The following is a 16,119-nucleotide window of genomic DNA, read 5'->3' as shown; positions in this document are numbered from 1 at the left end:
TTTAAAGGTGTAAAGGTTTAAAGGTTTAAAGGTGTAAAGGTTTAAAGGTTTAAAGGTGTAAAGGTTTAAAGGTTTAAAGGTGTAAAGGTGTAAAGGTTTAAAGGTTTAAAGGTGTAAAGGTTTAAAGGTTTAAAGGTGTAAAGGTGTAAAGGTTTAAAGGTTTAAAGGTGTAAAGGTGTAAAGGTTTAAAGGTTTAAAGGTGTAAAGGTTTAAAGGTGTAAAGGTTTAAAGGTTTAAAGGTGTAAAGGTTTAAAGGTTTAAAGGTGTAAAGGTTTAAAGGTTTAAAGGTTTAAAGGTTTAAAGGTGTAAAGGTGTAAAGGTTTAAAGGTGTAAAGGTTTAAAGGTTTAAAGGTGTAAAGGTGTAAAGGTGTAAAGGTTTAAAGGTTTAAAGGTGTAAAGGTTTAAAGGTTTAAAGGTGTAAAGGTTTAAAGGTGTAAAGGTTTAAAGGTGTAAAGGTTTAAAGGTTTAAAGGTGTAAAGGTTTAAAGGTTTAAAGGTGTAAAGGTGTAAAGGTTTAAAGGTTTAAAGGTGTAAAGGTTTAAAGGTGTAAAGGTTTAAAGGTGTAAAGGTTTAAAGGTGTAAAGGTTTAAAGGTTTAAAGGTGTAAAGGTGTAAAGGTTTAAAGGTTTAAAGGTTTAAAGGTGTAAAGGTTTAAAGGTGTAAAGGTTTAAAGGTTTAAAGGTGTAAAGGTTTAAAGGTTTAAAGGTGTAAAGGTGTAAAGGTGTAAAGGTTTAAAGGTTTAAAGGTTTAAAGGTTTAAAGGTGTAAAGGTTTAAAGGTTTAAAGGTTTAAAGGTGTAAAGGTTTAAAGGTGTAAAGGTTTAAAGGTGTAAAGGTTTAAAGGTGTAAAGGTTTAAAGGTTTAAAGGTGTAAAGGTTTAAAGGTGTAAAGGTTTAAAGGTTTAAAGGTGTAAAGGTTTAAAGGTTTAAAGGTGTAAAGGTTTAAAGGTTTAAAGGTTTAAAGGTGTAAAGGTTTAAAGGTTTAAAGGTGTAAAGGTGTAAAGGTTTAAAGGTTTAAAGGTTTAAAGGTTTAAAGGTGTAAAGGTGTAAAGGTTTAAAGGTGTAAAGGTTTAAAGGTGTAAAGGTGTAAAGGTTTAAAGGTTTAAAGGTTTAAAGGTTTAAAGGTTTAAAGGTTTAAAGGTTTAAAGGTTTAAAGGTGTAAAGGTTTAAAGGTTTAAAGATTTAAAGGTTTAAAGGTGTAAAGGTTTAAAGGTTTAAAGGTGTAAAGGTTTAAAGGTGTAAAGGTTTAAAGGTTTAAAGATTTAAAGGTTTAAACGTTTAAAGGTGTAAAGGTGTAAAGGTTTAAAGGTGTAAAGGTTTAAAGGTTTAAAGATTTAAAGGTTTAAACGTTTAAAGGTGTAAAGGTGTAAAGGTGTAAAGGTGTAAAGGTTTAAAGGTGTAAAGGTTTAAAGGTGTAAAGGTTTAAAGGTTTAAAGGTGTAAAGGTTTAAAGGTGTAAAGGTTTAAAGGTTTAAAGGTTTAAAGGTTTAAAGGTGTAAAGGTTTAAAGGTGTAAAGGTTTAAAGGTGTAAAGGTGTAAAGGTTTAAAGGTTTAAAAGGTTTAAAGGTTTAAAGGTGTAAAGGTGTAAAGGTTTAAAGGTTTAAAGGTGTAAAGGTTTAAAGGTTTAAAGGTTTAAAGGTTCAAAGGTTTAAAGGTTTAAAGGTTTAAAGGTTTAAAGGTTCAAAGGTTTAAAGGGAACGGGCCGACACCGCGGCCGGCTAATGACTTAGCAGCGACACGCACGGACCGGAGAGGGCGCGCGGCGAGGCCAACGTGCACGTGTGTGTGCATGTGCACGTGAGTTTGTTTTGGGCGTGTTTGTGTGGAGCTGAAATGAAACAAACTCGAGTTGCTGTCGGTCATCTGGAGGATTCAGCTGCAGAGAGACGGCGCGCTGGAAAGCTGCCTCACATGCACACTCACGTGCACACTCATGTGCACTCACACACAATGATCCAGCCGGCGTGGCCCGGCGAGCCTCGGCCATCGTTAACGCTGGCTGCTCCTCACGCCGCTCAGCAGCCACTTCAGATCCACTTGAAGCACAAAGAGAGGGTTTTCCTGGGCCGTGCTCGTGCACGTGCACACACACAGGCTCCCTGAGGACACTGCAGCGCGGTGTGACCCGTACACAGCGTCCAGATAACAGCGAGCAGGCCTCGCCTTCAAAGGGCAAGCGCTGTAATTACCCAGAAGGCCCGGCGTCTCGCCGCCTGGCTCGGACGCCGCCGTCCTCTCTGCGAGCCTGGCAGCGAGTCCAGGCCTCCGGGAGGCCGCGGGCGGCGCCAAACTGGCAACCGACGCAGCTCTGCGAGCGCCGGGGTTGGAAGCCGACGGTTAAATAACTCTGAAGGCGTTTCCACAGCCGACCTGGATCAGAACGCTCCATTATATCAGAGATGCTCACTGCGCGGCTCGCACTCGCATAGCAGCTTATAGCAATATGCTAACAATAACAATACATTTTTTCAAATAACACACAGCGAATACTGCACAGTATTAGGTATTTTTATTAAGTTTGCGTTTTTGTAGTATTAAGTATTTTTATTAACTATTAATTAAGGCTTAATGGTGTTTCCTAAAGGGGGATCTGTTAAACCTGGCAACGCAGCCCGCTTAAACCACAGAGCACGCTAGCTCCTTTAGCCAGCGCACGCTAGCTCCTTTAGCCAGCGCCAGATGCAGGCACAATGGATCGGTTTTTAGTTAAAAAAGGGCAAAAACCAGCACAGAAACCATGCTCATGCTGAATGTCTCACTATGATTACAACAACAAACTACAAATTCAACATGAAGAAAGTCGAGCACATGCACGCCAGCTGCCGCTCATCCCAGTATTGAGGTAAATGTGGTCTAAATTGAAAATGTACACTGGAAAAAATGCCCCTCCAAAAATAAGTAAGAAAAACAACAAATAAAAGACGTTTTTGCTTGAAATAAGCAAAAAAGATCTGCCAATGGAACTAGTGAAAAGCGGCTTGTCAAGATTTCTTGAAATAAAATGTGATAATTAGGACTTTTGAGATAAAAGTGATCTTGAAATTAGCTCAAAAACCTCTTCAGATGTAAAAAAAAAAAGCTTGTTTCATATGATATGTGACTCAAAACAATTTGTTTTCAAGACTTTTTCATTTAACAAGATATTCCAGATGTATTGTCTTCAAATAAGTCCCTATATCTGGCTGAAATAGAACTTGTTGAGTCTTATATTAAGTGTAATGAGATACTCAATGAGACAAATATACTTGGTAAGATTTAGATTTTTTCCAGTGTAATGGCTATGATGTTTCTTTTTTTTGTGGGATGTTTTATATGTAGAAATGCATATTTCTACATATGCAAAAAGGGGACTTTAGTATGTTGTGGTAAATGTGGCTCTTGTGAAATAAATAGTGAGTTTCACTGAGTTAGAGCATGAAGTGTCTGACTGAGCTGCAGGAAAACAGCTTTAACCTGGTAGCACCCAACTGCCAATAAACCAAAAATATTGGTTTATTCCCTCCCATTTTTACATAAAATGTAATGTAAAAAATATTACACATGAATTTAAATAATGTATGTAAATTTAAAAAATCAAATAATGTAATGTAAATAAAAATATAATGTAAATAAATAATGTAAATAAATAAAAAGCTTGTTGCATATCTGCAACTGTGGGCGCTACAGGGTTAAGATCTGCAGAAACCCTGAAAACGTCTTCAACAGGAACTCCCCTCCATCATTAATCCACCTGCTGCTACACCCGAAGGTGTTCGATCCAGGCAGACAAACCATCTGGGACGCCCATAAAGACGTCCTCACCTGGGACGCCGATCAGAGAGACGCAGGACGGAGCCTTCCTCCACTCATTAGCGGATGGAAACAGCGTCCATCAGGGAGAAAGCTGCTTAATAATCGCACTCAGTCACATAATGACTGCAGCTCAGAGCTGATGGAGCCTCCATCACGGAACCTCACAGAGGAGGACGGAGCTCGATACGCCGATAAGAGAAGCAGGGAAGTCTCGGGTTTGGGCAAAGAAACGTCAGAACTTCTCCTTCCTGCTCGTCTCAGAGTCGATACGTGGAAAAACTTAAATGAGTTTGAAGTTTTTATTCAACAGACAAAAAGTCCAGAGAAACTATCTGGTATTAAAGTATGGAGTGTTTTTTTTGTGTGTTTATGGGTTTTATCTTTATGCACAAAATTAAACTTTGTACAATAAAAAGCTACAAACTGTAAAATGTCACTTTTAAACGCATTAAATGAAAAATCCAAGAAGAATTCTGGGCGACATGTTTGTGATGAAGATAATTAGACGTGTTTTATTTTCCCAACAAGGTTTTCTGTTTCAAACCTCATTTCAAGAAAAGTTAAAGTTTTATAAAATGCAATAAAAACTTAAATGAGTAATTAGTTAATTAGTTTGAACTTTTATTCAACAGACAAAAGTCCAGAGAAACTGTTTTCAGCCTCAGAACCAAACGTAGAACCTGCAGCAGCGCTCAGTGAAAGTTGTTCTGGAGTCCCAGAGAGACAGAAAGTTTCCAGAATCTGCAGGAACAGCGTTCTGGAAGCTTCTGCAGCCAGCAGGTCACCTGCTGACAGGTGAGGGTGTAACAGCAGCAAAGGTTCAGCCTCTCCAACAGGGACGGGTCGGGGCTCACCGCTTTGGGCCAAACTCCATCAGAGAAACATCAAGAAGTTCAGCAAATGTTTCTCAGGGAGAAGACCAGGAAAAGATCAGGAAACGATCAGAAAATACCAGAAAAAAAACCCGAAAAGACCAGGACTACCTTCATCAACACCAAAACGAGGCTGGAACTCTGCTCACAGGACGCAGCAGGGGGGAAGAAGATGTTCAGAAATGATGTTGCTGATATGGGATGTTACACAGCTTCATGTCAGAAGAGGCGAACTGTCCCTTTAAAGAGGCGAACTGTCCCTTTAAGAGGCGAACTGTCCCTTTAAAGGAAGCTGATGGAACAGGACTCTGGAACAGCTTTCACTGAGTGTTGCTGCTTCAGATTCTGCATCTGGTTCTGTTTTCTAAAGACGGTGAGAATCAGCTCTTTGTGTCTGTTAAATAAAGGTTAAAATAAAATAAGCTTCATCTCATCAGTGAGAAGTCGACTCAAACCAGATCCTGAAGCTTGAAAACAGGAAAAAAAGGAGTTTGTTTTCATGTCTAAATGTGCAGAAAAAGGCTGCTCAGATTCGGCGTGTTTGCGCGTCCTATTTTCACCCGGCGAACACTCCTCCTCCTCCTGTTCACTCCTCGGTCTGAACCAGTAAAACCATTAACTCTCAGCCGACAGCAGAGACGCGCAGGGCGGGAAACGTGTTGATTGGTGTGATGAACGACAAACCGACAGCTGCTCTTTTTTCTCTCCTCAGACTCACAAACACACCAGCGCACACGCCGACACGCATCACGTGTACATATATTTTTATTTTTATCTGTACATTTATTTTTATTTTTATTTTTATTTTTATTTTTATTTTTATTTTTATTTATTTTTTATTTTTTATTTTTATTTATTTTTTATTTTATTTTTTTTACTTGTCTGTATGCTGCAACTGTGAAGTAATTTCCCGGCCGGGATGAATAAAGTACTTCTATTCTATCACGGTAGGAAACCGGTTTTAAAGAAATAAAAACAACGTTCCAACGGGGGGATGCTCAACCTTTTCCTGCTTCCTGACGTCCTCTCGTCTTTAAGGATTCATGTCTGAAGCCTTTCTGCTGTTCTTAAATCACCTGACAGCCACTCACTGATGAACCAGGTGATGTATGACCCTGAATGAAGGCGGCGGGCCGTACCTGCACATGATCTCGTGGGTGAGGAGGACGCGGCACATCTCCGGGTTCTTGTCCTGACCCTCGTACAGGATGGGCTGATGGGACAGAAACACACGGCCAAAATAATCAGGGTTATGTGTGAACCAGTGTGCTTAAAACTGGTTTACTCTGGAAATAAAACACAGAATTGTTAGAGCATGTTGGAACCAGTTTCATTTGAGCATAAACCCATTTAGACTGGTTTTAACTGGTTTAGACTAGTTTAAACAAGTTTAGACTAGTTTAAACAGGTTTTCTCTGGAAATAAACCAGTTAACAGAAATGTAAGAGCATGTTGGAACCAGTTTCATCCGAGCATAAACCAGTTCACCATAGATGTAACCTAGAGTTTAAAGATAAACCAGTTTATACTCAAGATAAACCTGTTTAATGTACATGTAAATGGATTTATGGCATGTTGACACCAGTTTACATTCAAACCAGTTTGTACAGTTGGACGTTACCATAGCAACCTGTTTACGGCACATTCGGTCCAGCTGATAATTGAATTTTGGACCGGTTCGGTCCAACTGGGAAACGGCCTAGTGAGCCGATGGGGCGGCCCGCATGGTTTCAGGTTTGGAAACAGCTGATCTGATCTCAGGATCTTTATACTAAAGATAAACCAGTTTATACTAAAGATAAACCAGTTTATACCAAAGATAAACCAGTTTATACCGAAGATAAACCAGTTTATGCCAAAGATAAACCAGTTTATACTAAAGATAAACCAGTTTATACCAAAGATAAACCAGTTTATACTAAAGATAAACCAGTTTATACTAAAGATAAACCTGATAATACCAAAGATAAACCAGTTTATCCTAAAGATAAACCAGTTTATACTAAAGATAAACCAGTTTATACCAAAGATAAACCAGATCATACCAAAGATAAACCAGTTTATACTAAAGATAAACCAGTTTATACCAAAGATAAACCAGTTTATACTAAACATAAACCAGTTTATACTAAACATAAACCAGTTTATACCAAAGATAAACCAGATCATACCAAAGATAAACCAGTTTATACTAAAGATAAACCAGTTTATACTAAAGATAAACCAGTTTATACCAAAGATAAACCAGATCATACCAAAGATAAACCAGTTTATACTAAAGATAAACCAGTTTATACCAAAGATAAACCAGTTTATACCAAAGATAAACCTGATAATACCAAAGATAAACCAGTTTATACCAAAGATAAACCAGATCATACCAAAGATAAACCAGTTTATACCAAAGATAAACCAGATCATACCAAAGATAAACCAGTTTATCCTAAAGATAAACCAGTTTATACCAAAGATAAACCAGATCATACCAAAGATAAACCAGTTTATACTAAAGATAAACCTGATAATACCAAAGATAAACCAGTTTATACCAAAGATAAACCTGATAATACCAAAGATAAACATGTTTATACCAAAGATAAACCTGATAATACCAAAGATAAACCAGTTTATACCAAAGATAAACCTGATAATACCAAAGATAAACATGTTTATACCAAAGATAAACCAGTTTATACTAAAGATAAACCAGTTTATACCAAAGATAAACCAGTTTATACCAAAGATAAACCAGTTTATACTAAAGATAAACCAGTTTATACCAAAGATAAACCAGTTTATACCAAAGACAAACCTGATAATACCAAAGATAAACCAGTTTATACCAAAGATAAACCTGATAATACCAAAGATAAACATGTTTATACCAAAGATAAACCAGTTTATACTAAAGATAAACGTGATAATACCAAAGATAAACCAGTTCATACCAAAGATAAACCTGATAATACCAAAGATAAACATGTTTATACCAAAGATAAACCAGTTTATACCAAAGATAAACCAGTTTATACTAAAGATAAACCAGTTTATACCAAAGATAAACCAGTTTATACCAAAGACAAACCTGATAATACCAAAGATAAACCAGTTTATACCAAAGATAAACCAGTTTATACTAAAGATAAACCAGTTTATACCAAAGATAAACCTGATAATACCAAAGATAAACATGTTTATACCAAAGATAAACCAGTTTATACCAAAGATAAACCTGATAATACCAAAGATAAACCAGTTCATACCAAAGATAAACCTGATAATACCAAAGATAAACATGTTTATACCAAAGATAAACCTGATAATACCAAAGATAAACATGTTTATACCAAAGATAAACCAGTTTATACTAAAGATAAACCAGTTTATACCAAAGATAAACCAGTTTATACCAAAGATAAACCAGTTTATACTAAAGATAAACCAGTTTATACCAAAGATAAACCAGTTTATACCAAAGATAAACATGTTTATACTAAAGATAAACCTGATAATACCAAAGATAAACCAGTTCATACCAAAGATAAACCTGATAATACCAAAGATAAACATGTTTATACTAAAGATAAACCTGATAATACCAAAGATAAACCAGTTCATACCAAAGATAAACCTGATAATACCAAAGATAAACATGTTTATACCAAAGATAAACCTGATAATACCAAAGATAAACCAGTTTATACCAAAGATAAACCTGATAATACCAAAGATAAACATGTTTATACCAAAGATAAACCAGTTTATACTAAAGATAAACCAGTTTATACCAAAGATAAACCAGTTTATACCAAAGATAAACCTGATAATACCAAAGATAAACCAGTTTATACCAAAGATAAACCTGATAATACCAAAGATAAACATGTTTATACCAAAGATAAACCTGATAATACCAAAGATAAACCAGTTTATACCAAAGATAAACCTGATAATACCAAAGATAAACATGTTTATACTAAAGATAAACCTGATAATACCAACGATAAACCAGTTTATACCAAAGATAAACCTGATAATACCAAAGATAAACATGTTTATACTAAAGATAAACCTGATAATACCAAAGATAAACCAGTTTATACTAAAGATAAACCTGACAATACCAAAGATAAACCAGTTTATACTAAAGATAAACCAGTTTATACCCAAGATAAACCTGATAATACCAAAGATAAACATGTTTATACCAAAGATAAACCTGATAATACCAAAGATAAACCAGTTTATACTAAAGATAAACCTGATAATACCAAGATAAACCAGTTTATACTAAAGATAAACCTGATAATACCAAAGATAAACATGTTTATACCAAAGATAAACCAGTTTATACTAAAGAAAAACCAGTTTATACCAAAGATAAACCTGATAATACCAAAGATAAACCAGTTTATACCAAAGATAAACCTGATAATACCAAAGATAAACCAGTTTATACTAAAGATAAACCTGATAATACCAAAGATAAACCAGTTTATACCAAAGATAAACCAGTTTATACCAAAGATAAACCAGTTTATACCAAAGATAAACCTGATAATACCAAAGATAAACATGTTTATACTAAAGATAAACCTGATAATACCAAAGATAAACCAGTTTATACCAAAGATAAACCAGTTTATACCAAAGATAAACCAGTTTATACCCAAGATAAACCTGATAATACCAAAGATAAACCAGTTTATACTAAAGATAAACCTGATAATACCAAAGATAAACCTGATAATACCAAAGATAAACCAGTTTATACTAAAGATAAACCTGATAATACCAAAGATAAACCTGATAATACCAAAGATAAACCAGTTTATACCAAAGATAAACCTGATAATACCAAAGATAAACATGTTTATACCAAAGATAAACCTGATAATACCAAAGATAAACCAGTTTATACTAAAGATAAACCTGATAATACCAAAGATAAACATGTTTATACCAAAGATAAACCAGTTTATACCAAAGATAAACCAGTTTATACCCAAGATAAACCTGATAATACCAAAGATAAACCAGTTTATACTAAAGATAAACCTGATAATACCAAAGATAAACCAGTTTATACTAAAGATAAACCAGTTTATACCAAAGATAAACCTGATAATACCAAAGATAAACATGTTTATACCAAAGATAAACCTGATAATACCAAAGATAAACCAGTTTATACTAAAGATAAACCTGATAATACCAAAGATAAACCAGTTTATACTAAAGATAAACCTGATAATACCAAAGATAAACCAGTTTATACCAAAGATAAACCAGTTTATACCAAAGATAAACCAGTTTATACCCAAGATAAACCTGATAATACCAAAGATAAACCAGTTTATACTAAAGATAAACCAGTTTATACTGAAGATAAACCAGTTTATACCAAAGATAAACCAGTTTATACTAAAGATAAACCTGATAATACCAAAGATAAACCAGTTTATACCAAAGATAAACCAGTTTATACTGAAGATAAACCTGATAATACCAAAGATAAACCAGTTTATACTAAAGATAAACCAGTTTATACCAAAGATAAACTAGTTTATACTAAAGATAAACCAGTTTATACTAAAGATAAACCAGTTTATACCAAAGATAAACCAGTTTATACTAAAGATAAACCAGTTTATACCCAAGATAAACCTGATAATACCAAAGATAAACCTGATAATATCAAAGATAAACCAGTTTATACCAAAGATAAACCAGTTTATACCCAAGATAAACCTGATAATACCAAAGATAAACATGTTTAATTTACATGTAAATGGATTTATGGCATGTTGATACCAGTTTTTAAACCCGTTTGTACAGTTGGACGTTACCATAGCAACCTGTTTACGGCACATTCGGTCCAGATGATAACTGAATTTTGACCGGTTCGGTCCAACTGGGAAACGGTCCAGCGAGCCGATGGGGCGGCCCGCATGGTTTCAGGTTCGGAAACAGCTGATCTGATCTCAGAGCCCCCCCCCCACCAACAGTAAAGTCAAACATGGCCTCCCATGGCCTCCCCCCCCCCACCAACAGTAAAGTCAAACATGGCCTCCAACCACCACCACCTCCCACTCTCTGCCCGTGTGGTGGTCTCAGCCTCCTCCAGCCTTCCCAGAATTCCCTGCCAGATGGCGGGCGGCGCCCCAGGATGAAGCCCCCCCCCACGGAGCTGTCATGTCAGCGTCCGGATGACGGATGACCGCTGAGAGCGAGGTGTGTGTGTGTGTGAGACATACTGGTTTACCTGTCTCTGTGAGCACCAAAGTTAATTTTAGCCCTTACGGGGACGTATTTTTAGGACTTTTAAAGAACACATTTTGAGGGTCCACACCTGGTTTAAGGGTTCAGATGAGCATCAGTTTCAGGTTAGGGGGGGGTCAGGGTAGGGTCGTCATGGTTACGAACATGTTCGTGAAGCCATTTCGTGTCCGTAAAAGGTCCCCGGGAAAACAAAAGCAAGAAATATGTGTCTGTGTGTGTGGTTTCTGTAATACTCTGGTGGTTGTAAATGAACTCCACTAAAAGCATGTGTGTCCTCCCCCCCTCCTCCCCCTTCTTCCTGCAATGACCTACCACTACCTCATCCACCTTTATAGTCAAAACAGACCTCCACCCAAACACACACACACACCCCTGGGGGACAATACTTTTAGGATAACGACCACTTCTGCATTATTGATCCTGATCCTGGCTCTGTTCCTCTGGATTGAAATGCTCCAGTTTGTCCAGGAGGGATGTGGATTTCATCAGGGACGTGCACACAAACACCAGGAATGTGCACGCTCACATGCACACATGCACACACCATACCGTGTGCAGATTTGGTGGTCGATATTTATACATCATCATTCCTCGTGAAAGAATCCGGAGAGTGTGGGATTTTGAGTTCCACCTTCACGCTACTTTGCAGATAATGTCCACATTCCGCATGTGCTCTTTATATCTATCTCTGTGAGGACCCGCTTCAGTTCTTAGATCACCATTGTTTAATATTTTACAGTCACAGTGAGGACATTTTGGAAAAACTACTTTTACAGAAATCAACTTTTTAGAAAAATGGCTGAGAGAACCTTTTTGAATAAAGGTGAAATATTTACATGCGCTCTTTTTAAACATATATATATATATATATATTACTATAAAAACGTTAGGACAATAGTATTTTGTGATAGAAAATGAGGGTTTGGGAAAAACTAAACATTTCTGCAGAGTTGGTAAAAGCAGCAAAGAAAAGTTTATTTGTGTGGTGAAAATTAAAATGGTTTTATGATGAGAGGGCAGTCTTTAAATGTTTAACATCATATCTGGAAGTTTTATTCAGTTCTGAACAGTTCTAAAAAAAATGTTTTCAGAGAATAAATTAATCTTTAGATAAATCTAATTGTTTAAAACGTGAGAGGAGTTTGTTCATTGAAATATGAGAGAAAAACTGTTCAGAAACAAAGAACTGTTTGGAAAGATGCTGACTGTTGTAATTCATGGTTAAAGTTTAGAGGTTTGGACACAAAACCAGACCGGCTGGAGGCAGAATCTAAGCTTTATTTAACAAATAAAACGAAGGCGAAAACTCGGAATGAACAAAATCCAAAATCTGAACAAGAAGAAGAAGACGGAACCAGACTGAAAACCAAGGATGAGATCAACAATGAACTGGCAGCTGACAAGGAACAGGACATAATCAGCTAACTGGAAACACATGTGCAACCAGGGAGAACTGAAAGAGCAGGAACAGGAAGCTGAACAAAGTCCTAAACCGAACACAAACTAACAAGAAAAAGAAGAATAAAACTGGACTGAGGAAAAATAAACGCAAAGAAGAGAAACACCGACAGGATAAACACACGAAGAAGAGAAACACCGACAGGATAAACACACGAAGAAGAGAAACACCGACAGGATAAACACACGAAGAAGAGAAACACCGACAGGATAAACACACAAAGAAGAGAAACACCGACAGGATAAACACACAAAGAAGAGAAACACCGACAGGATAAACACACGAAGAAAAGAAACACCGACAGGATAAACACGAAGAAGAGATACACCGAAAGAATAAACACACGAAGAAGAAGAGAAACACCGACAGGACAAACACACGAAGAAGAGAAACACCGACAGGATAAACACACGAAGAAGAAGAGAAACACCGACAGGATAAACACACGAAGAAGAAGAGAAACACAGACAGGATAAACACACGAAGAAGAGAAACTCAGACAGGATAAACACACGAAGAAGAGAAACACCGACAGGATAAACACACGAAGAAGAGAAACACCGAGAGGATAAACACACGAAGAAGAGAAACACAGACAGGATAAACACACGAAGAAGAAGAGAAACACCGACAGGACAAACACACGAAGAAGAGAAACACCGACAGGATAAACACACGAAGAAGAAGAGAAACACCGACAGGATAAACACACGAAGAAGAGAAACACAGACAGGATAAACACACGAAGAAGAGAAACACCGACAGGATAAACACACGAAGAAGAAGAGAAACACCGACAGGATAAACACACGAAGAAGAGAAACACAGACAGGATAAACACACGAAGAAGAGAAACACCGACAGGATAAACACACGAAGAAGAGAAACACCGACAGGATAAACACACGAAGAAGAGAAACAACGACAGGATAAACACACGAAGAAGAAGAGAAACACCGACAGGATAAACACACGAAGAAGAAGAGAAACACCGACAGGATAAACACACGAAGAAGAAGAAAAACACCGACAGGATAAACACACGAAGAAGAGAAACACCGACAGAATAAACACACGAAGAAGAAGAGAAACACCGACAAGATAAACACACGAAGAAGAGAAACACAGACAGAATAAACACACGAAGAAGAAGAGAAACACAGACAGGATAAACACACGAAGAAGAGAAACAACGACAGGATAAACACACGAAGAATAGAAACACCGACAGGATAAACACGAAGAAGAGAAACACCGACAGGATAAACACGAAGAAGAGAAACACCCCCAGGATAAACACACGAAGAAGAGAAACACTGACAGGATAAACACACGAAGAAGAGAAACACCGACAGAATAAACACACGAAGAAGAGAAACACCGACAGGATAAACACACGAAGAAGAGAAACACCGACAGGATAAACACACGAAGAAGAGAAACACCGACAGGATAAACACACGAAGACTAGAAACACCGACAGAATAAACACACGAAGAAGAGAAACACAGACAGGATAAACACACGGAGAAGAGAAACACAGACAGGATAAACACACGAAGAAGAAGAGAAACACCGACAGGATAAACACGAAGAGAAACACCGACAGGATAAACACACAAAAAGAGAAACACCGACAGGATAAACACACGAAGAAGAGAAACACCGACAGGATAAACACACGAAGAAGAGAAACACCGACAGGATAAACACACGAAGAAGAGAAACACCGAAAGGATAAACACGAAGAAGAGAAACACCGACAGGATAAACACACGAAGAAGAGAAACACCGACAGGATAAACACACGAAGAAGAGAAACACCGACAGGATAAACACGAAGAAGAGAAACACCGACAGGATAAACACACGAAGAAGAGAAACACCGACAGGATAAACACGAAGAAGAGAAACACCGACAGGATAAACACACGAAGAAGAGAAACACCGACAGGATAAACACACAAAGAAGAGAAACACCGACAGGATAAACACGAAGAAGAGAAACACCGACAGGATAAACACACGAAGAAGACAAACACCGACAGGATAAATACGAAGAAGAGAAACACCGACAGGATAAACACACTAAGAAGAGAAACACCGACAGAATAAATACGAAGAAGAGAAACACCGACAGGATAAACACGAAGAAGAGAAACACAGACAGGATAAACACGAAGAAGAGAAACAGCGACAGGATAAACACACGAAGAAGAGAAACACCGACAGGATAAACACACGAAGAAGAGAAGCACCGACAGGATAAACACACGAAGAAGAGAAACACCGACAGGATAAACACGAAGAAGAGAAACACCGACAGGATAAACACACGAAGAAGAGAAACACCGACAGAATAAACACACGAAGAAGAGAAACACAGACAGGATAAACACACGAAAAAGAGAAACACAGACAGGATAAAAACACGAAGAAGAGAAACACCGACAGGATAAACACACGAAGAAGAGAAACACCGACAGAATAAACACACGAAGAAGAGAAACAGCGACAGGATAAACACACGAAGAAGAGAAACAGCAACAGGATAAACACAGGAAGAAGAAGAGAAACACCGACAAGATAAACACACGAAGAAGAGAAACAGCGACAGGATAAACACACGAAGAAGAGAAACAGCAACAGGATAAACACAGGAAGAAGAGAAACACCGACAGGATAAACACGAAGAAGAAGAGAAACACAGACACGATAAACACACGAAGAAGAGAAACACCGACAGGATAAACACACAAAGAAGAGAAACACCGACAGGATAAACACGAAGAAGAGAAACACCGACAGGATAAACACACGAAGAAGAGAAACGCCGACAGGATAAACACGAAGAAGAGAAACACCGACAGGATAAACACACGAAGAAGAGAAACACCGACAGGATAAACACACGAAGAAGAGAAACACCGACAGGATAAACACACGAAGAAGAAGAGAAACACCGACAAGATAAACACACGAAGAAGAGAAACACTGACAGGATAAACACACGAAGAAGAGAAACACTGACAGGATAAACACACGAAGAAGAGAAACACCGACAGGATAAACACACGAAGAAGAGAAACAACGACAGGATAAACACACGAAGAAGAGAAACACCGACAGGATAAACACGAAGAAGAAGAGAAACACAGACAGGATAAACACACGAAGAAGAGAAACAACGACAGGATAAACACACGAAGAAGAGAAACACCGAAAGGATAAACACACGAAGAAGAGAAACACCGACAGGATAAACACACGAAGAAGAGAAACACCGACAGGATAAACACACGAAGAAGAAGAGAAACACCGACAGGATAAACACACGAAGAAGAGAAACACCGACAGGATAAACACACGAAGAAGAAGAGAAACACCGACAGGATAAACACACGAAGAAGAGAAACACCGACAGGATAAACACACGAAGAAGAGAGACAACGACAGGATAAACACACGAAGAAGAGAAACACCGACAGGATAAACACACGAAGAAGAGAAACAGCGACAGGATAAACACACGAAGAAGAGAAACACCGACAGGATAAACACGAAGAAGAAGAGAAACACCGACAGGATAAACACACGAAGAGGAGAAACACAGACAGGATAAACACAGGAAGAAGAGAAACACCGACAGGATAAACACGAAGAAGAGAAACACCGACAGGATAAACACGAAGAAGAGAAACACCGACAGGATAAACACAC

General features: G+C 37.6%; 1 protein-coding gene across 2 annotated transcripts in view; it reads right to left on the bottom strand.

The window, feature by feature from the left end:
• The window catches only part of LOC142398062 (transcription factor COE3-like), a 209,725-nt gene that overhangs the window by 156,097 nt on the left and 37,509 nt on the right, over positions 1-16,119 (bottom strand). For both annotated transcript variants that reach the window (XM_075482026.1, XM_075482027.1), the window contains exon 5: positions 5,798-5,871. In XM_075482026.1, coding sequence (XP_075338141.1) covers positions 5,798-5,871 — 74 coding nt within the window. The remainder of the gene's footprint in view (positions 1-5,797; positions 5,872-16,119) is intronic.

This window comes from Odontesthes bonariensis, chromosome 13 (genome assembly GCF_027942865.1).
Source record: "Odontesthes bonariensis isolate fOdoBon6 chromosome 13, fOdoBon6.hap1, whole genome shotgun sequence".
In the NCBI taxonomy this organism is placed as follows: domain Eukaryota; kingdom Metazoa; phylum Chordata; class Actinopteri; order Atheriniformes; family Atherinopsidae; genus Odontesthes; species Odontesthes bonariensis.
Note: the sequence above shows the minus strand (reverse complement) of the source record. Positions and strands in the feature narration are given on the sequence as shown.